Source organism: Triturus cristatus, chromosome 9 (genome assembly GCF_964204655.1).
Source record: "Triturus cristatus chromosome 9, aTriCri1.1, whole genome shotgun sequence".
Classification (NCBI taxonomy): domain Eukaryota; kingdom Metazoa; phylum Chordata; class Amphibia; order Caudata; family Salamandridae; genus Triturus; species Triturus cristatus.
Genome location: NC_140592.1, coordinates 794,247,796 through 794,272,002, shown reverse-complemented (window position 1 = coordinate 794,272,002; position 24,207 = coordinate 794,247,796). Strand labels below are relative to the sequence as shown.

The window sequence follows — 24,207 nt, the reverse complement described above, 5'->3', positions numbered from 1 at the left end:
GTAACAGAACCTGGTGGGAGGCAGTCAAGTCACCCCATCCTGGATTCCCCTGGGTGTCTAGTTTTCAAAAATGTATAGGTTTGCTAGGTTTCCCAAGGTGACGGCAGAGCTATGGTTCAAAAACTACAGCTAGGCACTTTGCCAAAAAAGGGTCATTTTTCGCTGTGAAATTGAGGTGTGTCCACGTTACTTTTTGCGCCGTTTCCTGTCGCGGGCACTAGGCCGACCCACACAAGTGAGGTACCATTTTTCTCGCAAGACTTTGGGGAATGCGGGTGGGTGGAAATTTGTGGATCCACGCAGATTCCAGAACTTTCCACCAGAGAAATGTGGTGAAAAGGTCTTTTTTTTGGCAATTTTTTAGGTTTGCAAGGGATTCTGGGTAACAGAACCTGGTGGGAGGCAGTCAAGTCACCCCAGCCTGGATTCCCATGGGTGTCTAGTTTTCAAAAATTTATAGGTTTGCTACGTTTCCCTAGGTGCCGGCAGAGCTATGGTTCAAAAACTACAGCTAGGTACTTTGCCTAAAAAGGGTCATTTTTCACAGCGAAATTGAGGTGTGCCCACGTTGCGTTTTGCGCCGTTTACTGTCGTGGGCACTATGCCTACCCCTACAAGTGAGGTACCATTTTTATCGGGAGACTTAGGGTAATTCAGATTTGTAAAGGAACTCTTATTACCTATTGACTTTCGATGCATTTCTGCCTTCCAAATGAAAGACATTGTGTAAAAAAGAAGTCATTCTAAAAAATGACTGATAATTCTCATGCTAGTATGAGTATTCCCAATTTCGGAAATGTGCAAATATCTACTGTTTCTAAACTCTATATTTTGTTCCCATTTCAGAAATACATAGGTGTCTTTCATACCAATTTTTCCATGTACACATTTTTACAGAATAATTACTACATACCCGGTACATAATAAAAAACCATTTCAAGTTTTTGGCTCTGGGTTCGTCGGGTTCTTGGTGAACCTACAAGTCCTATATATCCCCACAACCAGAAATGTCCAGCGGATGTAACGGTATATTGCTTTCAAAGAGCTGTCAAAATTAGAAGAAGTTACATGTGAAAATGTTGACACAAAAGGCGCTTTTTTTCAACAAATTTTCAATTTATCCTATATTTAACTGTTAGTTTCTATAAAGAAACCTTGATGGATCTACACAAATGACCCCTTGCTGAATTCAGAATTTTGTCTACTTCTCCAAAATGTATAGCTTTCCAGGATCCATTATTGCTTTTGTACCAATTTCTACCATTAACTGGAAGGAGGTCGAAAGCACAATAAATAGCAAAAATAGGCTATGTCCCAGAAAAATGCCAAAACTGTGTAAAAAATGTTGGGTTTCTGACAAAAGTCTGATATCCCCTAAAAGCTGGGAAAATGGTGAATTCAGCCCCACAAACCCTTTTTTGATAACACTTGCAGGGAAAAACCCAGATGCTTTCATTTGCAGCCTGTTTTTCCCATTTTCCCCCCCAAAAACTAAATTTTGCTGTATTTTGGCTAATTTCTGTGACCCCTCCAGGGGAATCCACAAACCCTGAGTACCCTCAGAATCCCCATGATGTTGGAAGAAAAGGACGCAAATTTGGCGTGGATACCTTATGTGGTCAAAAAGTTACAGGGGCCTCAGCGCGCACTACCCCAAATAGCCAAAAAAGGGCGTGGCACAGGAGGGGGAAAAGGCCTGGCAGCGAAGGGTTTAATGCCCGAGTCATGGAGTGTTTGACATGTTGTTTTTCAGCAAGTTGTTTTCATAGCAAATCAGTTTTAGATGTCTGCAAAAAGTATGTAACAATGGAGCATGTCTGATGTTTCGGGATAGATTGTTGTAGTGTAACAAACAAGGTATTGTGTAACTTGTCAGCATTTTTCTGGTGAAAAGGCTCAGACTTTATGGATTGTCCTCTGTATTTTGAGACAGAAAACATTGTCTGGATTATACGAATGATGATGTTGTTTCTCGTGTACTCAGTAGCCTTTTTCCTTTATTATGATTGAGATGAGAGTACCTGAGTTTTTATGGTTTTGGCCTTTTCGCTCTTCACCTAATAAAAGCTAAAGTGTTTATGATATCTTCAGCTTCAGATTCAAACAGGTTGGTGAGGTTTTCATTGAGAATTTTGTTTTCAAGAAGATGTAATTTAAATGGTATCTGTGGTTAGACTTCTGCTAGCCTAGAGAGTTTGTGTCTTTTCATTTGTTTTCTGGTTTAAATGGAACATTGCAGAGTGGTTCATTAATTGTGGAGGTATTGTCATGCAGGAAGATTAATCTAATTTTAGTGGAGATTGAATTGAAATTAGCTCACACTTTGCTGGGATTATGGTAAATGTGTTTCCTTCGGACTGTATTGGAAAGTGGCTGTGTGGTACAGGTTGGGTAGGTTTCACAAGTTGAGAGAATGTGAAGAAACACACTTTCATTTGTCTGAATAGTTACAAAAGTCTACACGTAAAAGAATATATTTACTTTGGGGGATTAAAGAGTTTGTGAAGTCTGCAAATTGCGAAAACAATGTGTTCGCTTTTATAGATGTGTAGTACATTTTGTGGATATGGAGATTCTTGTTAAGTGTTGGAGGTACTGCTATATACAATAGTTTGAAGGTTCAAATAGGTTTATTCTTGACATGAGAATTGTAGCATCCATTTTTATAGATCAAAGCTAGATCCCTGCCATGTTTGTTAGCCTTGGCTGTTGTATGATGAAGTCGTTTTTACGTGCCGAACATCACAAATGGGTAGGGGCAATAGTGAGTGGCATGTGGAAGATAAACTAAGATTTGACTTCACAATAGCTAAAATGCAAAAGGAATAGAATCACATATTCTGGTCTAAATCCTTGACAATGGTAATTTTCAGTGGTGCAAAAAACAAACGCAGTTGATGTTTTGAACCCTGGTTGTAATACATTCTTTCTCAATACCACCACTGTAAAAAGGGGCTTCATGTCACATATACATTTAAATCATTAAACCGAGATGATGTCCCTAAAATTGCCTTTATTTGACGCATTTACAAAAAACAAATGCCCATGGTGACCTTCTCTATTTATTTGTGGCCTGGGTTTATCCTCTGGTACTTGCATGTAGATGAAAGTGGAATAAGAATTATATATTTTTAAGTTTTTAGGTAATCAATGTTGAACCCCTAACTTTGCTATGCATATTAGCGAAACTGAAGCAGAAACGGAAGTTCATACATAATGAAGGTTTGGCGTAGATCGCCTTCCTTGTAGCAAGACAAGTGTTGAATTTGTACAAGCGGACACCAACTCCAATATCTAACACTTAGCTAATAATGCCCAACTTGCTTGTGATCAGCTGCTACATGAAACAGAGCTTGAATTAATATTTGAAAACATATTATGACTTTAAGAGGCATTGGCAAACAAGCAATTGTATTGAGGACGTGGGTAGGAGTTGTTCCCTATACTGGAAGGTAACACTAGTTAGGCAACTTTGACAGTAACAAATAGGTGCAAAAGTAGTCACAAATAATGCATTGCTAACCACATTAAATACAAACATGGGTCGTGTATAGAATTTAAAAACCCCTAATGGGTATTGAGTGAACTCCACTAATAATTTTGTGTGTGAGTGAGCCTATGCATGTATGTACCCTTCACACGTTCATGTGTGTACATGTGTGTGTGACTATTTTTACAAAGACAGCGCAAAATATGTCCTGGTCTCTTCCTTGTGAGAAGATAGCCTACTCCATTATTAAGTCTTTTATAATTACACCACTGTTAGGATTATTTGCAGGTCTGTGGAAAGCATATATAAAACAGAAATGTTTGTATTACATGTTTCAGCTCTATTGGTAGATTTAGAGCCAATTCAATATTATCACAATTGTTGAACTACTGGGTTACAGAACTGAACACTGTGCACTGATACAACAGTAGAAAATTCATTGTAATCCCACACCCAAAATCGCCAAAGTGATTGCAGATATGTTATATACGTAATATAATTACCCATTTAAGTGTTGAAAATCAGCAATATAAGGTACAATTGCACGTTACAAGTTCAGCTTTACTGCATCAGAGGATTATGCTTGAATCTAGCACATAAGTCTAAATAACCAAGTTAGTACTGTTAAAAACACCTATTTGTCATTCAAATACACATTAAACTGAATGTTTTTAAATGTTTGCCCTGATATAAGTTAATTTAAATCTACATTTGCATTGTAATTTTAACAAGCTACCAAGAAGTAGTTAAGAATAGTCACCAAAATAGACCACCCCTTGCACGAATCATTTGCAACAGCCAGTCTACAAGTCAACATTTAAGTAGCTTTTATTTAAAGTCATCAATGTTCCATTTGGCTGTCGAACAAGCATCATTTTAATGTGTCTCTGCCTGTTGCTAATACTCCATTTGTTGAAATCTTGGAGGATAACACTAGTGTGGTATTCTCAAAAGTACCCATTTGGATATTAAAAAGCTTGAAAACAATGGGGCAAAAATGCATAATTTCCATTCAGCACTTACATTTCTTTGTGATAAAAAATTGGGCACATGGGTGTATCTAGAGGTAACACCTTTTTAAGGAAGACTATAGACTTCAACAGTGCTTCATAAAAAATATATTTCAAACATTTTAATCTATAACTGGACATACATTGACAAAGACATCACAAATGCGGGGGCAAATCACAGAGCTTCCAGGATAGCAGCGGACACAGCACTCTATTGCATGCCGCTTAGTCGCCATTGGCTGCCAAATGAAGTGGGTCTATTTACTTAGTTGCATTGCTATTGACAACCATCCGTTCAATAAGTGGACAGGCATGTTACCATGGAAACAAAATGTCATTCAGAACGTCTCTTGCTTTGTAGCAAGGTATCTTAAGATCTTCAACCATTAAGGAGAATATGGTACATTAGCTATGGAAAATCACAAAGGTGGGGACTTGGCAGAGTGTAAAGTAAACAGAAAATGAATTCTCAAGCAAAAACGGGAAATCAACAAAAATCAAAATGATTATATTTGTATGTTTTTCAAACACACTGAAATGTTTTGCGAGTTTGATTAAGTTAACTAAAATTAGTAAAGGTTTTGAAGATGTTTTATTAGCTGGTTAATTTCCTCGAAGAGATTCAAATAAAAACACTGGTTTCCTCATAACAAAATCGAGGAGGTAATCTTCAGCTTGAGAAATGAAATAGCACTGGGCCTAAACTCCTCCAGAATTAACATTCCAAATGCCACACTAACTGGTGGGTGAAAATACTGCATGGCCGTGTTCACCAGTTCTTTAAAACGTACATCCTCCCAGATTCGTTGCTCAATAGCATCTTAATTGTGATATATAAGAAATCTAAGACATCAGACCCAAAATCGTGCAGATCCATTAACCTAATAGACACAGAAGGTAAGATCTTCACAACACAATCCTGTAAAACGTCCAGGAATGGGAAGATGGAGGCATCATGACCATGTACCACGGTGAATTAAATCTGGCCTTTCAACCAATGACCGGGTCTTCTTTCTAAAAATCTGGTGTCAAAATATTCAAAAGAGAAAAGAGGATGCTCATACGCAGCTATCTTAGATTTGTCATCTGCGTGTGAGCACTTTGACTTGAACAGACTATGGTCAAAAATGGCAAAAAGATCTCTGAATCTACTCTGGAGGTCACTACTCAATAAACGATACACAAACACCTCTGCCAGGGGACATTCAGATCGAATGGTGAGCTGACCTCAAAATTCCCCATTAAAACTGGAGTAAAACCAAAGAAGGCTGCATGCTAACCACCTTCTTTGTCAACATATGCATAAATGATCTATCTGAGGAGCTCCTGAAAATCAGTGCAGACACACCAAAAATCTAAAACATCTCAGTCCCTCAACTCTACATCGATGACTCATTGCTTCTGGTGCATATCTCAAATGCTCTCAGGCAACTGTTTCTACATACAGAAAGCTCAAGATCATACTATGTATAGGGTTCTCAATTAAAGAAATCAAGGTCCATTAATTTTATGTGGAGGAGAGCCAATGGAAGAGTGCGGAAATCTACTTACCCTAACATAAATTTTTGTGCCTCAACCTCTTAGAAATCCCACCTAGAAAAGTCCTGTGGGAAGGCGGAAGCAATTGCCAATGACATCATCTGCTTAAAAAGCTCTTATGTATTATGGATCAAACATAAAGTAAGCAAAATTGATCACCACATTTGGGGCCTTATGTAGGTAGCCTACCATTTACCACTTCATAAATACCGAATTTTACCGATTCGGTATTTATGAAGTGGTAAATGCTATGTAGGTAATTAGTCGGTAAAAATTACTGATTCGGTATTGGTCGGTAATTAAGAATCAGTATTTACCGATTCGGTAATGGTAACTGGCTTCCCATTGATTCCTATGGGCCAGGAGGCCCATAGGAATCAATGGGAAGCCAGTTACCATTACCAAATCGGTAAATACCGATTCGGTAATGGGGGGAGCACAATCAAGGGTGGCAGGGTGTCACAGTGACACCCTGTTGCACCCCTGATTCCTGCATGTGTGCACATGTGGCACACATACATGCCCTAAGGGCATGTATGTCTGCCACATTGCACACATCTAAGGGGCAAATAATGTTTTTCTAAGACATTCGTCATTTACCACCAACTTTTAGTTGGTGGTAAATAACGAATCCACACTAAACCCACACACTCCCCCTACATCTCATTTCAGGATTCGGTATTTACCAAATCGGTAAAATTACCGAATCGGTAATTTTACCGATTCGGTAAATTACCGAATCCTGAAATGTCCCCCTACATACCAAAAGCCTGAATACCGGTCGGTAACGTGATTTTTACCGAAAATCGGCCGTTACCGACCGGTATTGGGCTTCCTACATATGGCCCTAGGTGTTGAGCGATGATCAGCTATGGAGAGAAACTTGTGGGAGCCTCACAGGAACTGGAAATCCCTGCTCCAGACACCTCAACCAGCCCCACCAGAAGCCTTTGAAGCTGACTGTGCATACACCCCTGTTGAACTCCAGTGCTATACAAGGGTTATGGGTTATGTGCCTGAATGTAGCAAACAATGCTCAACTCACCTGATCAATCTATGCTGGGAAGAATTCATCAACTCCCTACAACAAAACTGCTAAGAAAGACCAGGTGATCCAAGAAAAAGACATTCCTGAATCCAGTAGTGCCACACAACAATCCTTTAAATGAAATACATAATACTCAGTCACTGGTAGAGGCAGGAGAACTTGGATCTGGTTAAAAGCATCTCATGATTTGAGGTCTACGAGCTACATCCACAACAGCAAGCATATTTTGCAAGCCATTGATGATCACAGAAACTTTGCTTTGGGAAGACTCAACCTATTGGAATCTCACTGGCGAAGAAACAGACATGACCTATCAGCCAAATGCTGTCGCAATTGTTTAATTAATCAAAAACATTGCACACAATGTCCTCCAAGGGGGATGGTAGTCTAAAAGCAGGATGACCTTCCTGAAGAAAATGTTAAGGCTAATTTAATCTGAAGACCACTTCAGGTCTCTATCACTCCTTCTGAGAGACCACTTCCCAAAATCTACTCAGAAAGTCATGGCGTTCCTCATGGTAGTTCCCAAAAACGAAAGCTCAAAAATCGCAACACCTACACAACCTCAAAGGAGTTATCAAGAGGTCAAAAAGCAGCCTCACAGACACTTGCACATTAAGAAAAACTCACAGCCTACAAAAGTCAATCCAAAAGGCTCTAGGAACATGAATGTAACACCAAACCCTGGATAAATATTTGTTAGTGGCAGGGTCACCCTCATCTTGCCCCACCTTTCCCCTGCTCTCGCACAAAGGGCACTTAGCCTATCTTTAGGCCTGAGACCAAATCCACCAATCTTTAAATAAAAACCAGGGCATTACACAAAATGGCTGGGACGATGTCAGGACATGGTCATAAAGAACTGAACATTAACAAAACTTTTGCATATTTAAGTGGAGGGTTCCTCTTGCTACCACAGTCACACCCAGCAGCTTTTTCATATTCCCCACATTCAGGGTTTTGGGGCATTTGGCTCCCCAAACACCCTCATGCCTTCCAACCCTGTTTTGCACGTCTGGTGCTCTAACAAGTGTTCTAACTATTTGTATGCAAAGATCCAAATGACCAACTAAAATAAAGTGAGTGAGAAGGGAGGTGAAGCAGCATGGAGACTCTTTTATTTGACTCTTCTATGCAAGCCAGTATACACTTTCTACGCACAAGTATATTGTTATACATAAAGTTAATCCCGCATGTGTGATCATTTATCATCAGTCTAAGGCAGCTTCAATGTAGTTGTTTTTATATGCTCACTGTTTATTAGCTACTTCCTATGCACTGTTACTATTCCAAGAGAGATCACCTGTCCTCACATCCCTTATGAAGAAGCCTTTTTTCAGATTTGTCATTCTGTGTAACTCCCATCCTGCTACGGGAAATATCACTATTGTTGCTCACAGTTTGGCATATGTCAGCAGCCTGTGGATCATCATGCACCAAAGACGGCTATGTAGAATTCAACAGGTCGCTGACTTTAGATGCACGCTGAAGTAGCAGTTCAGATTCTATCTTTACAATTGTGTGCCACTATCCAGACTGAGCCCTTTAGTTAAAAATGTACCACATTTCCCTCTAGGAAATATCCATGTTCCTGACAGTCATCTGTTTTCCTCAACATTTTTGTGATCACAAGTATTAAGCGGGCCCACAGCCCTTGGTTCGACCATACACTCCTGTTATGTTAATAATATTCAGATTTACGTATGTGCATGTGGCAGAGGAAATCATTTCATATCAGTGTAATGAGTCTGAATTTAATGGAAACACAGCTGGTCTATGCAGATTTAGATTGAATGGTCAAATACAGAGGTCATGGTTCAGGGATCTCAATATGATCATGAAAGTGAAGCAAAAACTGCCAAACACATTGTTGTCAACTGAGACATCTTCCAAATGTTTCAACTTTACAGAATGCTCCTCTGCATAATCTGTGTAGGAGGAGGCACCGCTTTTGACGTGCTTAGGTTTCTCCTTAGAGGGGGTGCTGATTCTGTCTACCAGCTGCCTACTTTTCTTTTTCCACTCTTGGCAAGATAGCAAGGCACATGTCATTTTTCTGACAGCACTTTGCCAGTGCAGCTCTACATTCTAACTACATTGATTCCAAATCTTGTTCCTCATTTCCATCTACAGTATCCTTCCTGGTTACCCACATGTATCCCATGCCATTTAGCATGTTCCCTGATTCCCAAAGTGGGTGATTGAATGGCAGGGTCATATTTATTGTACCCATAATTCTCCAATGGTTTTCAGAGAAGTAAGAACACATGAACCATGTTCTTGTTCAGGCATAATCCACAAGACATAGCCACAAACACATCTCTGCCTCAGGTTGCAAAATCACAGAGAACGCAAATGTTGAACAGGAGCAATGCACCAGGATGGTGAAACTTCGATTGTAAGTTTCTTTCTACTAGCTAACCAATTCTAACCACCAATGAGCAAACACTTTGGGCCAGGTTTCAGAAAGGGTGGTGGACTGTCATCAGGATTATCAAGAAATTACAACCGCCCATTACATAAATGTCAGTAGTATCTTATGGACTGTTTCATTGGAATATAATTCACAAAGTTGAGAATTCCACTGGGTGTCTGTTCTCCAAGGGGAAGAGGAGTGTTAGGAGTTTTATAGACATATGGGAATGTCCCATGCCTATGTGATAAGCTTCCTTCCACCGGTAATAGTAGGAAGCACATTTCTAGAATTAATGCCAGAGGTGGAGACAATGACATGAGGGGTTTCCTAGAGATCCTTTGTGGGTGTGGATGTCACTCCAGATCCAGCTGCCTTCAGATGAAGAGAAGTGAAAGTCCCCATCCCTGGTAAAGGGTGCACATTGTTACAGAGTGATATGGTTTCTAGGCCACAGTACTCTGCAACGATGGACAGGAATGATAAGAGAACAAACAGAATGACCAAATTAACACCAAAGCGGAAGACAGGAAGAAGATAGAAATATTTCTTTCTCTTCCTGGTTTATACTACCCAGTGGTGATAAATATTACCTAGCCACACGTGATATTTGTTATGCAATAGGAGGCAGTATGTCCACACCTTCAAGAGAACAAACATAGCCTCTGGAAGAAGGTGTAAAATACAGCAGAAAGATTTATTGGCCTCCTTAGAATAGTAAATGCTGCTACCCAACTGCGAAATAGGCTTCGCAACTAAGTACCAATTACCACTTGCCACCTCTACCCAGTATTTATAAAATGTTCTTCAGATAAGCTACCAGAAAACACCTCTTCTGGGATGATCCATCACTACAAGGGTGAATACTTCTCTACCTCAGCTCTTAAAGTCTGACTCCAACTTAATATTCAGGTTTGACCAAGACCCATCAGTGGGGATGCTTCAGAAATACAATCCAAACTAGGAGATAACAAACTGGTGCACAGAAAAATTCCCCATAGATAATTAAATGTGAAGTGTGCATTCCACAAACCGTCTAAAAATACAAACAAAATCTAAAATTGGGATGGGGAAAAAGTTGAAAATACATTTCCTCACTGCTGGAATAAAATTCAACAAAACTGATATGAGTTAAGCAAATTCCCCAATGTTTTACTGTATGTGCAGTTTTAATCGATTAGTTGTTAAACAATTCATTTTTAGGTCTCGCCTGAGCCAGCGCGCATGCGCTGCTCTGCGAGACATTTAGTTAGGGCTTTTAAATTCCAAACACACTTTTTTTATCACTTGCTATTGGGCTTTGCGTGCTGTCTTTCTAAGAAAGACAGCACACAATTGGCAAAAGGTGGGTGCATGTCCCGCCTTCTGTGTCCTGTGGCCAAGGGTCCTCGGGAGCGAGCAGCAGCGCTGCCGAGTGCCAGCTGCATACCTCGCATTCCATCAGTGCGCGCACACCACGCTTGTTTCTGTTTCCGACTTCGAACCACGAGTGGGAGTCAGCAGAAGCTCTGTGACAAAGCAGGTCAAGCAACTGCCCTGTTTGGATTTCTATGTTATTCACAGCGCATAGAAGCGACACATGGCAGTTTGTATTAAGCTCTCTATATGTTTGTATGATTTGAAAAAAAGACTTTTCTCTTTTTATCTGCCACTGGGACCCCATCCAAAACAAATTTTCCTAACAAATGTGATTTTGAAATTAACGTAAGTCGGTTGTGCGCCTGCCGGAGGTCTGTGTGCGACAATAAAATCGCCTTTTCAACCCACTCAGCCTTCATTCTTCCAAGATGTAACACTAGTCGTTTGACTTTTATGAAGAAGCGTATGGCGTAAGCTATAGAAGGACACTTCGGTAGGTGAGGTTCGCTGTATATTAGGCGATTTTACTATGTGACAGAGTTATACGGTACAGTATTGCCACCTACGTCACCGCATCAGGATGCAGTGTTTCCAGTCCTGGATTCATCTGTTACAAATCATTCTTATCAGGTGAGTGAGTCCGCGTGACTCAATGGAAGGAAACCATGGCAACTCCCCGAACACGTTATGTTATTAATGGCATTTGTTTGTTGTGCTTGTACCATTAGTCTGGTATCACGGCGCTTTGTTGATACAAGCTCCTCATTGGCTGTAAGCTGGAGCGCCTAGCGCGCTAACTGGAAGAAGCAAGCAAGGCAGATAACAAGTCTTGGCAAAGCCAATAGGCCTCGCTTTGAGTCCCAGAGGCCCTGCTAACGTCAGTACAGCATCGAAATTGCCACAGGCAGCAAAAAAAGGCCTGGGTGACGTGACCACGGACATTTTGTATGCACGTGACATAGGCGCCATGTTTTCTATTTGCCTATCTGAGACGGATCGGAGCACCTGGATAACTTACTCAGTCCAGGTTTTTCTATTAGCCCCCACTGGTTGAACATTTTGTGATCTCCTCCGTAGACAGCTTTGGCACTGTCATAGACAGCATTGTATCCAGTATTTTAAAATATGATTAGAGAAGGCTTTGGTTTAGGCCAATACTTGTGACTAAATGGCTTTCTTATCTAGCTCAGTTTCCTGCTTCTTATTCACTGGCTTTTCTCCCTATTTTTCTTTGTTATCCCCCCAGGAGTATTTCTTTGGCACCATGGTTTCTGTGTGGAGAAGTTGTATCCTTCCCCAGCTTCCACTGCTGACCTGAGGAAACTATTATTTTTATTTGCTTTCAGCACTCCATGGGAGCGTTTTGATTTCTTTTTACCCCCTCTGAACCACACTCCCTTCAGCTCAACCTATATCTTCTGCCCCAACTTTTCTCCCACTCGCCATTTTGACCACTTTTGGAAAAGTGCACGGCAGCTGTACATGACTACCTCACTGGTCACTTCTGTATATTTGTGCAGCATCCCACGCATACTTTATATTTTACTTTTATATTCCAAAGTGGCCCATGGCCATCTCAGACCAGTAAATTGATATTAAAGTTTAACAAAAAACTTAAAGATTGCTTCTGGCATGTGAGCATGCATGAGTTGACATCTTGGAATGTTTTTCTTTATGAAAATAAATTCCAAGATGGCCGCCAGTTGTATGCAGAGACACTGGCGGCCAGCTTAGATTTTTGTTATAAAGTAAACAAGCATTGGCATAGCCAATAGGTCCCACCTTTGGGACCTTATAAGTATTTAGTTATGCAGCACAATATCCTTGGTGCAACAACATCAACTGTTGCATGGGTAAACACTTATAAGGTCCCAAAGGCGAGACCTATTGGCTATGCCAATGCTTGTTAACATATGAATTGTATTTACAAATAAACTTTTTTTGTGTTTTGTTTTGTGTAAAAATATATAGTGTAAATATATTTAAGACTTATTTTTTTAACATCATATTTCTCAGCCTGCTCCTTCACTGAATACACCTTAAAACCTTTGAATGATCTCCATCAGGATTGTGTTCTTTTATTTTATTTTAGGCCACATATTGGTGAAGTAGCGCTCTTCAGGGTAAAACAGCTCTACTGGTGCATCACTTAAAATGAACTATGATTGGAGATGCTGAAGGAGTTCAGCATGAGATTAATGACAAACACTTGTGACTGACGTATACAAAATAAAACAATTATGAGGGCGCTCTCCTTTTCCTTTTCTATCGCTCTCAAAAAACTAGTTTCTGAAGTACTCAATTTATTTTTCAACTTGTGTTAACTAAAAGTAAACAAGCATTGGCATAGCCAATAGGTCTTACCTTAAATATGCCTGTTTATTATTTTGTTTGTAGAAGCTACTGTTTTATAATGTAAATGTTAGAGGCTACAAATGTGAAATGTTCTTTTAATTTGTGTGGAACAAAATGTATGATTGAATGAGTGTGTAAGTAAATGTATGTACCCAGTAATTAATGTTTTAGTATAACTGTATGTATATAGTGAGTCTGTGTTAAAATATAAAATATTGATGCTTAACTGATTTGTATGTACTGAAGTGTATTTGTAATTTAAATAAATTACAATTTACTGAGAGGTGTAGAAGTTACTAAACCTAGGTGTTGAGAAACATAAATTAACCAAACATGCACAACTGTAAATCGAGATGTGAAATTAGCACAGGAGCAAATGGTCTCCATATGGCTGAGAAGGTGTCTACTGTGCGCATGATTGTCCAGTGGTAAGCAAGATCCGTGCAGGAGTGAACAATGGGCACATGGTACGGTGGATGTGTATAATTAAGAAGGATGTGGAGGTTTCATGTGGAGGAAGGACACAAGGACGGTGGGCCAATTTGATATTTTAAAGGAAGAAAAAATAGAGAGGAAATAGCACCACCTGTCCTAAATAACTGGAAAGTGTCAGTATACATCGGGAACAATACAGGTAAACATGTAGTTGCTGGAAGTGCGAAGTGAGTATGAAAGAACTGTTGGATGTATTGTATTAAAAGTAATTTCTTAGTGAAAGGACGAGTCTTGGTGCCATCTTGCAGTTTTGGATACAAGGTGAGACTTGCAGTAACTATATTATTTTGTTTAGCAATTCAACAGAGAGTAAATGTGAAGCCACAATGGCGCAGTGACCCATCCGAAACATAGCATAGAACCAGTACAACTTCACACCTTTCTGGCACCAGGAAAGTGAAGTATGTACATCAAAGAAGGGCTATGGTGAAGAAAAAGGAAACTTCATAGTAAGAAATATAAATGCGGAATGTAAGTCAGCAAAGTGTTAGGATGAAGAGCGAATGTCAACCAAAAAAAAAATGGTGAACATCAGTAGTATCCCAGACCTTCATGAAGAATGACATGAAGGGAATAACAATGTTAAAAATGCATTAAGATGGTTTAAGACTGGGATAAGATGTGTATCTGTGAAGTTAACATTTGGGACAAATGTTTCAGTACATAAAAAGGGAAAGTGTGCCGGGGAAATGCAAAAGTACAGCACCAAAGCAGGCTGCATATTATGAAAAAAAATCCATCGGACGGGGGTGTAGGGCGAGGGGTTAAGCAAGACTGGAGGGTGTGAATGAGCAGTAGACAGAAAAAGCCAACATGAAGCTCAGCCTGGGAGGCACACTGTGTAACATTTATAATGTGGAATGATAAAAAAAACACAGAAATGCATATAGTGGGCATGAAGCACACTGATGCATGTGTTTATAAACCATTCTGTAAAACATGTTGCAACGATGTAACATTGTATGGAGCAGAGCACCTATGAACACATAGAAAACAAGTCTTGTGGCGTTGATTTCCAAATGAAAGTTTCTCCACCTTTAATAAGAGACATCCTTTTTATCAGTGGTTGCTGTTTTTTGTAATTGTTGAATCTGAGCAGCACATCCTGAATATCATCTTTGATTTAGCAGACCGTGCCTTGGTTTTAACATTGCAGAGTTGCAACATTTGCTCATTGTAAATGCTCTCACTTTGAAGTCAGCCTAAACTCGAAGACACAACTTGACATTTGACCTCAGTCTTTGAACAGCCAGCAAATGTGATAAGGTAAGAACAAGATTTAAAGGCCTGTTTATTACAGAAAATGAGTTTGTGGAAGAATACAGTAAACAGGGCTTTGGGATTGGGAGGGATGAACTGAGCCTGGACAGCCTAAAGCAAATAATGCAACAAATGGAAGGCAAAAAAATGTGAGTTACAAACCACAAAGCCAATGGCACGAAATGGGTGGAATGCATTCTCAGGTCAACTTTCTGAACTCCCCAAGATGTCTCTAGCATGGCCGACAGCTGTGCTGTCTTGTAGGCTGAGACCTAAAAAGGATGCAATATATTCCCAGCACTTATAAAGTGAGTGTGTCACTATCAAAATTCCTTATCCCAAACAGGGATCGTATCGTTGCTATTTTCATAATGCATCTTTGCCAAAACTAAATTACAAACTAATAGCCTTAAATTAAAGGCCTTGCAACTGCAAAAAAGCAAGTCACAATGTACAACTTCCCTTTGTGACTGATTTCAAATTGTGAGGAGAATGACAGGGCGTGAAAGGCAGGTCCCTGAGACCCTGAAGCACGGGGGCCACCACAAGTCAGGAGGCTTTCAATTCTAACCTATGAGTATCTGTGAGATGTGGGACATTCCGGAGGGGGCCCGTCATATTTAAATATGCCACTGGGACAAGGAATGGACAATGCTTCTTTCTTCTGGGTCACAATGGTCTACCACAGTGTTTAACAATTGCGGTCCCTACCAATGAATCAATACTAACCAGTCTATGCAGGCGGTGGCTATTCACTAAGCTGAAGCCCTCCATGACTGATACCTTCCACCATCTGCATGCAGGGAACCAAAGTATGCACCACCCAATGTCATTCAGTGAATGCCAACTTTTTTTGAAGCAGTAGCTACGTTAAAAAGGTTTTTATCTTTTAGTGAATGTGAATGCAGAGATGGATGTCACTCACAGGGCTCCTTTCCCTGCAATCTCAACCATTCACACTGAGCCACAAAAGGATCATATTTATAGTTATGAGGTAGTGCTTTTTGCGACTCCTTGTGAATGGGCATTTTGGCTGTGATTGAGAAGTACATCAGTCGCAGTGCAAAATGAAGGTAAAGACACCATACAGCTGGTGTACAAAAATGCTTTCTTTTAGTGACCGCACCTTACATCTGTACATCTGTCCCTAGATTTTTCTTGTGTTCCGAAAGTACTCCTATTACACCTTAACAACATGATATCAGTTAACAAAGTTAAGGCTCTATTATCAAAAGCATTGCTCCAATGAGTCATGTGGAAGCCACTGTGTTGCATTTATGTATGTGGTACTTGTATAGCATGAACTTAGTCAAAAGGCAGGGGATAGCTGCACAGGGTCAATGGCAGGCATACAGTCAAAAAGTTACAGTAGAGGTTGCTAGTTATTGGATAGTTACTGTGTTAATATCTAGTGCTCTTTAAAGAGTTGTGTCTTCAACTCTTTACTATTTTCAAATTATATCACTGTAAATACCTTTTTTATCCAAGAAATGGATCTGATGCAAAAAGAATACGGCAGTAAATGTTCTCCTATCCAAGCACTGCTCTCATGCTTCTTTTGATTGATTGAATCTGCAGCATCAGCACAAATGAATGCAAAATAGCAAAATTTAAATTTAAGAATGGTAGAACAATATGTATTTCGTTAAATGGTAATGGCTGAGATGAGCAAAAGTGTATTTTTTCTTTGTCAAAGGTTTTGGCAAACTTCAGTAGTCTTAGCTCAGTATTTCCTTTAACCAATATGTATGTTTTCCATTAAGAATGCCTTAGGCAAGTATGACATCAATAGAATTTATGCAGAACTGCAGGAAGTATAGAGACATTCAAAATGTTTATTTATTTTTCAGGTGGAGCAACTTAAACTACAAGAGTGTCCCAGATAAGTGCCCAAACAGTTACTCTTTTCCAGTTCTGCTTGTGCTATACCACCTTTTGCGCATCTCTGCCTAACAGAATTTATGACATGGTATTGAAGGTACCTTAAAATGGAAAACAATAAGCAGCAATGAATATGCAAAAAGGGAAAAGAGAGATAAAAGGACAACCCATGGTGGATTTCTCCACAAACATGAGGTCATCTACCTTACCTGTTGAAGTAGTCTTACCATTCATATTGTTTAGAGAATATCCCACCAAACTGCGATTGTCCCTTATGAGTTCCCTTATCTGGCTGTTGATATGTTCCTCCTCCTCTGGTATTGTTGGAAGCATGTCAACAAGCTGGTTGTCATCATATGCTTGATAGCTTATTTGCGCAGATCTACTGGGTGCTCCAGTACCTGTGAAGTCTGCATTTAAGTCCTCATTGCCTATAAGTTGTCTTTCATCCAACTTTTGCCGATGTATGCTTTGGTCATGTGAAGCATCCTGGGAAATCATGCTGTGATTTGACTGTGTTGATAGGATATCCTCCATCATACAGTCCTGGGCACCAAATGATCCTTCAAACTCATCATCCACATCTTCATCAAAGTCATCAATCTTGTTTCCAAGAGTATCCCCATGGTAATCCATGTCTGAATTTGAGTTCACATCCATGCTGGGCTCGCCATCTTTTTTGCTGATGTTGCCGAGGGAAGTGGAGATTGAGTCCCCGGCATGTTGAACAGCTTCGCACATCCGTGACATCCAGGAGGACAGCGGCTGGAAGAAACTCTGGCCGTCCTGAGATGCCATGTTTACCACCATGACCAGAATGGGATGTGATCACAATTTCCAGGTGTTCAGATCTGACAGCATGCCACAGTTATAACTCTGCCAACTGCAGAATAAGCAGTGTGATAAATTAACGCGCTTTAATTTTAAAATATGCATTAGAATTACGTGCTAGAAATCACCCAGTTAAATGAAGGCACTATGAAGACAGAGTTCATTACAATGCAAGTCCAACAACCAGTTAAAAGAGAATTCATGAAAAAATGATGTGCTTTTAGCATGAATCAAATATAAACTCAAGATAAATATTGTAAATACTAAATAAAACTCTGCATCGCACTGTAAATATTTTATGTATTTCCAACCATATATTTCTAGCTAAGTAGAATTGACAGACATATGCATCAGCCCTGAAAAAATGTTTTGATAAAGTGCATGGTGTAGGGAAGAAACTCCGCTTCATTTAATGTAGACCTTTTCTAGACTAAATGTTACAGTGATGGTTCCAACGTATGAAGAGTTCTGTATTGTTCAACGAGGCATAGCAGGTTCCATCTTTTTACTTTTTCCTCTAGTAAATTCAGTGTATTTTTAATTGAAGAGAAACGATATTAGGACATCTCAGGAAATTAAGAGTAAAAATACGTATCCAAGTAAGTCTTAGTTTCCAATATCTCATGAAGGCCCAGAGTTGTCTGCCGCCCCACTTAGGCGCACTGTACAGGAGTATGGCTTGCACAGCATCTGCCTGACTATTGGATAATCTGGTTATCGTGACATCAGACTTGCTTTTCCCCTCCCTGCGTGCAAGTGATTATGTATGCAGCTACCAGGTAGCAGCCCTCACTCAACAAGTTCACAATAAGATGTGAAAAGCATAAGGCTACTGAAGGAGTGCACTCAGTGCTGCACCAACTTGCTAACACTGTTTCCTTTTATGAAAATAATCTTAATTGTATTTATATAGCGCTTACTACCTCTGGTGGGGCATTGAGGTGCTTTATGGCGAGTAGCATGCCACTCTGGTACCCAAGGATAGTGGTTAATCCAGTGGTATCGTTGGTTATTGGGATTAGTCATGTGCTCTAAAGGGGAAAAAACATGCATTTACTACAGTTTCTTTGTGTTAGATTAAAAATACCAGGTAGGTGTGATGATTAGTTGAGATATGTGGTTTCAGGCAAATGGTTGGTGAGATAAGTAGGCTGGTGGAGATTAGGTATAGTTGGGCTGTAGGGATAGGGTTTTTAAGAAGAAGAGGTTGTGATCTATGAAATAAGGTGAAAGTCAATCGCAGAATTACAATAAAAGAGATTAAGGCAGACGGACATGAGACTGAGAGGAGGTTATACTCCAAAATTGTAGGCATGCAGAGGTTGGTAGGTAAGGAGAGGGTCACTCTGACGAAGTAAAGGAGAGGAATCAATTAGAAGTAAGCCAAGGTCAATGTAACATTGAAGGTTTAAGATGTATAGTGGGAGAATGTAAGCTGTAGAAAGAAATATTATATATAAGGGTCACTAAAGTGGCCATCGGATGGATGCTCTACTTTTCACTGGCTCATGGATTCAAGGACCACTTCGTCAAGATGGACAATATACAAAGCTGATTACACTGTGAACCATTCCGAGAGCAACAGATTCAAGACCACAGACAGACAGATCTTGAGTATGGTTTCTTCAAGACCCAGTGACCATTCATGTAAGGATGAATCTGAATGCCGCAGCACTACAGATAAGCTGCCACCACAGTAGGTATCGTGGTGATGGCTTCGTGGCTGGATTCTGCCTGGAGGATTGCGACTTTCACAAACAGCAGTAACAGTGCTCACTAGGTGAACAGGAAGCTGGAATTGGACTTCTGAGCACTGTAGTGTCAGCCTCTCCCGACCATGTCAACATCAAATCAGGTATTTATTGTGAATTTAGAAAATCTAAAAATAAAAATCTGCAAAAAAAAGAAGTAAAATTATTTCCATACAACCAGAACATAGTATAGCACTGACTAAAATTAGTGGATGTTAGCTAATTTACTAGAACTATAAACCATAAAATCTTTTTCAACTGAGTCAGAACACCCCAAAGTACTTTCCACGAGCCTCCACCAAAACATCAGTAACCATGGAAACAAGTACCCTTTTTGGAGAACACATTCTTGATTCGAAGGAAAGAAATAGCCTATTTTTGCTTAATGCATGAGGACATCTGTAAAAGCAACGGTAATACATATTTTTTCCACTGTGTCTAGTTGTTATTTTTACCAAGCGAATTGATTGCCAATTTACTGTCCTTTGGAAGGATGCAAGGCTGAGTCAGCCTTATTGAAGGGATTCAAACATGCCACCATCGGTTCACTAAGTAAATAAATACTCCTAAATCCGGTATTTGTAAAGCGTGAACTACTCACCCTTACGGGTCTCAAGGCACTGGGGGCCGTCATGGAAATTAAGTGAGCTATTGCCCAGAGTCACATGGTGCTAAGCTGAGCTGCCGCCGGGGATCAAACCGTGAGCCCTGTTCTCCATAGTCAGCTGCCCTGGCCTCTGCGCCACACGTCTCCAGTCACTGCATGTTTAATGGGTGAACAGTATGCTGTTCTGATCTCCATCAAGCACATTTCTACTACAATCAATGAAATGATCGGCATGTCTAGATCAGAAGTGCTATAAAAGTGTGAGAACATTTCCATGCCGCTTATCTAATGTACGTCTACTTGGGAACAACTGATTTCCAACAATAGTGTGAAGAATGAGGTGGCTCACCAAGTAGTTTAATGAGAGTAGGTTTATTCCAAAAGAAAAATGGGAGGTCACGACCAGCAGCTGCCGCCCAAGAGAGTGTCCAACCGCAACTGCATGACAGTTGGAAGGAACTCCCCGAGAAGCAACCCGCATGGAGCTCTCTCAAAGCAGTACAAGGTAAGTAAATACAAGCTCGAAAGCAACAGTAAATGCAAATATAACAAGTATGTGAATTATGTACAGTATATCACATCACCTTTAACAGAATTAATGCAAGTAAAAGTCCTTAACCTTAGCAGGATAACTAACATTCTGAACAGGTTTAGACTCAAGTGTTCTGAAACAAACCTCCTCAGAAACAACCTGAAAATGAACAGAATCACCACTCACTATTTCATTATTACTAACCTCTAATCTATTGGAATCAATTTTCAACAAATTATGAATAAAGGAAGATGCCTCAGTAACATTAGAACATGAGTTGGAAAAATCAGAAGTGGTGCCGTGAGCATGCAACCCCCAAGAGCCATAAACTTGGTCCAACCGACTACTCTCCACTTCCAATGCAAGATCTTTTGTCTTGGCATCCCGCAAAATTCATGCTTGCTCAGCAGACAACTTCAATAAACATCCACAGCTCATCAACCTTTCCAGTCAATTAAAACCGCACCGTCAGACAAGGAGACATGAACTTGGATTCACCTTTTTTGACCTTATGAGGTTTTCTAATGAGAACCCAATCATCAACATTGATGGTCATTTCTTAGCTCTATCTTTCTTGTTAAAGTGCTTTTTTGCAGCTTCCTCCGTTCCTAAAACTTTATCAACAACATCCTTGCCGGACCAATCAATATCTTTTAAAACACAATCTTTTAACCAGTCAGGACACAAATTCAGCCTGGGTACCCTTTTGCACAATAGATTAAGAGGAGATGCACTAGTAGTGCTATGTGGGGTAACTGAATATGCCCACATTTTTTGCCTAAGAAATTAAATGAAATTAGATTTAACAGAAGGGGTCAGAGCTGTTAACGGAACATCCGGGTTTTTAAAGCTTTTCTAAAGAGAAGACTGGTCATTTCTTTCAAATTTAAAGGAAGAGTCTCCCATAGTTTAGCAGTGAGAGTTATAAAGCTTCTGCCGCCCCAGGAGGACCACCTGAACTTTGGAATGATGATATTCTTGGCTGTGGAGGAGCGCAGCACCCTGAAAGGAATGTACCAAGTAAATCTGCGCTTCAAGTAGTCTTGGCCGGAATCATGAAGAGCTTTAAAAGGAATGCAGAGAGCCTTAAACTCAATACACTTCCTTATAGGCAACCAGTGCAGTTTAACTAAGGGCTGTGAGCCTGACTGGTGCCTAGGAATCCCCAGCAGCAGGCAGTCTGCTGCATTCTGCAACTTTTAAAGTTTATTGAGGAGTCTTTGCTGCATGTTCAAATAAAGAGCATTGCAATGGTCCATTTTAGATAGACCAAGGGCAGTGACCACTATCTTATGTGCATCAAATGAATTATAAGGAAGCACTTTCCTATTGATCTACAAGGTATAGAAAGATGACGAGGTCACAACATTAATTTGGCTTTCAAAAGACAATTTGTTGTTGAAATAATCTCTAGAATAATGACTCTCCTGACCGGGGACGGCAAAGTGCCCAGTTCTTGTGGCCACCAACATGGGACCCAAAAGGAGAAATCATTGCTGAAAAGGAGAACCTCTGATTCTCCTGAATTTAACTTGAGGCAGTTGTTGCTCATTCAGTTTCCTATTTGCAGCATACAGCTGTGGAATCTGTTGGCTGTATCATCTGGATTACTGGACACCGAGATGACGATTTGGGTGTCGTCAGCGTATGATATTACTGAGAAACCAGAAGTTTTAATGAGCCTAGCCAGGAGGGTGACATATAAATTAAAACGTGTCGGACTCAGAGATGACCCCTGAGGCACCCCGCAAGGTAGAGAGAAAGAGTTGGAAACAAATTTGTCCATGGCAACAGATTGTTCCTGCTCAGCAAGAAAGGATTTAAAGGGTGCGGGAGCCACTCCTCTCATTCCAATGTTGTAAAGACAGTCAAATAACAGGTCATGATTGACCATGTCTAATGCCACAGAGGGATCTAGTAAAATTAGGACTACCATACCTCCTGTGTCAAGGGTGGCTCTTAGATCTTCTGAAGCGACAATCAAAGCTCATTTGATGCTGTGCTCACTCCTAAATGCAAATTGTGTGGAATTGAGTAGGTTATTGGAATTTATGAAGGAAGACAGTTCCAGATTGATTGCCTTTTCTACTATTTTGACCAGGAATGGAAGGCGTGTGATGGGTAAACAGCTACTTGCATCCTAAGGGTTGAGGTTGGACTTTTTTAGCAACGAGACAATGTTCTTTTCCATTCTTTCGGAAAACAGTCAGAGCGAAACATTTCATTAAAGATGTTGACAAGGTGGGCAAATAGTGTCTCTGGGGACATCTGCATGATTTTCGGAAAGCAGGGGTCCAGTTGGGAATCCGATTGATTGGAGTAGGCAAGGCCTGATACCTGCGCCGCATAAAATGGGGAGAAGGAGCACAGTATTTCTGAGCTATTGAGAGGGGGATCATCATCTTGAGCATCTGAAGCCGAATGTTTATTAGCAGCGAAAATGTTGTAACCATCTACTTTGACCTGAAAGAAGCCTTCCAGAGTGTTACAAAAGGCTTGATTACAGTTGATATTATTTTTGTCAGGGATATTGGCAAGTCTCCTAACTGTGTGACTAATTCTTTAATTGAGTTTTTTGATGTCTCAGGCAGGTCTTTCTTCATCCACACTCCTGTTGTTGACAGAGCTGTTTCTGGGCCCTACCAAGGTTCTGAGGAGTAAAAGAATCTCCCACATCCACAACACACCAATGGCAACAGCAGTCTGAATCCATTCTTTCAAAAGTGTATTGATCTTTTCCATTAGGCCCTTCGAAGTGGGAGAATATAACGCTACTTGAATGTGTTTGATAGAATAAGACTCAACAAATTTCTTCATTTAAACAGATGAAAAGTGTGTTCCATTGTCAGCCATCAACTCTGTGTGCACCTTCAATCTGAAAAATCCTTTCCAAACATTTTATCACCAAAGCGGTAGATGGAGCTGGAACAAAGTCAAAATACGCCCAATTTGAGAAATAATCAATCAGAACTATGAAATAGGCAACATCTGAAACAGTCCTCAAGAGTCTATAGCAACTTTAACCCACACACCGTCAAGTAAAGCAGGGATCTCCAAAGTCAATCCTGGAGGGCCGGATCCATGCCAGATATTTAGCATATCCACATTTAGATAAATAGTTATCTTAAAAATCTTCCATGGATCCGGCACTCCAGGACTGACTTTGGAGAAACCTGAGGTAAAGGAGCAGGATGTAAGGGAGATTCAAATGTCCTTCAATGTTTGTATGATAAAAGGCACATTCTACAATTGTCAATAAACTTAATTACCTGACTATCCATTGACGGCCACCAAATATACTGTTTAAGATTTTCACAAGTGGTATTTATACCCAGATGAACTGCATGGGCACAAATGATCAGAGAATCACACATTGATGCGGGGGGTGTGCACAAATAAATCCTTAGAGGAACACATTTAACCATTGATAACACTTGTGTCACCTTGGCAAATTGTCTCACATCCAAATCCAGATGGTTTTCACTAGGCCAGAAAACTTGACAAAATGAATAACCTTTTGCAAAGTACCCTCCAAATTCAAAGGCTGCAACCAAACAGCTATGGAAATAGCTCTTTGGCATCTAACATGTAATCAACATATGCCACACACATTCAAACTCATCATCACCATCTGGT

At 40.2% G+C, this 24,207-nt stretch overlaps 1 protein-coding gene across 8 annotated transcripts in view; it reads right to left on the bottom strand.

The window, feature by feature from the left end:
* SYT16 (synaptotagmin 16) overlaps window positions 1-24,207 on the bottom strand; it is a 601,801-nt gene that overhangs the window by 224,072 nt on the left and 353,522 nt on the right. For 6 of the 8 annotated variants that reach the window (XM_085626191.1, XM_085626188.1, XM_085626192.1 and 3 more), the window contains exon 3: window positions 17,078-17,733. The exons of the other annotated variants lie outside the window; for them this stretch is intronic. In XM_085626191.1, coding sequence (XP_085482317.1) covers window positions 17,078-17,660 — 583 coding nt within the window. In that variant the 5' untranslated portion in view covers window positions 17,661-17,733. The remainder of the gene's footprint in view (window positions 1-17,077; window positions 17,734-24,207) is intronic. 8 annotated transcript variants of the gene reach the window in all.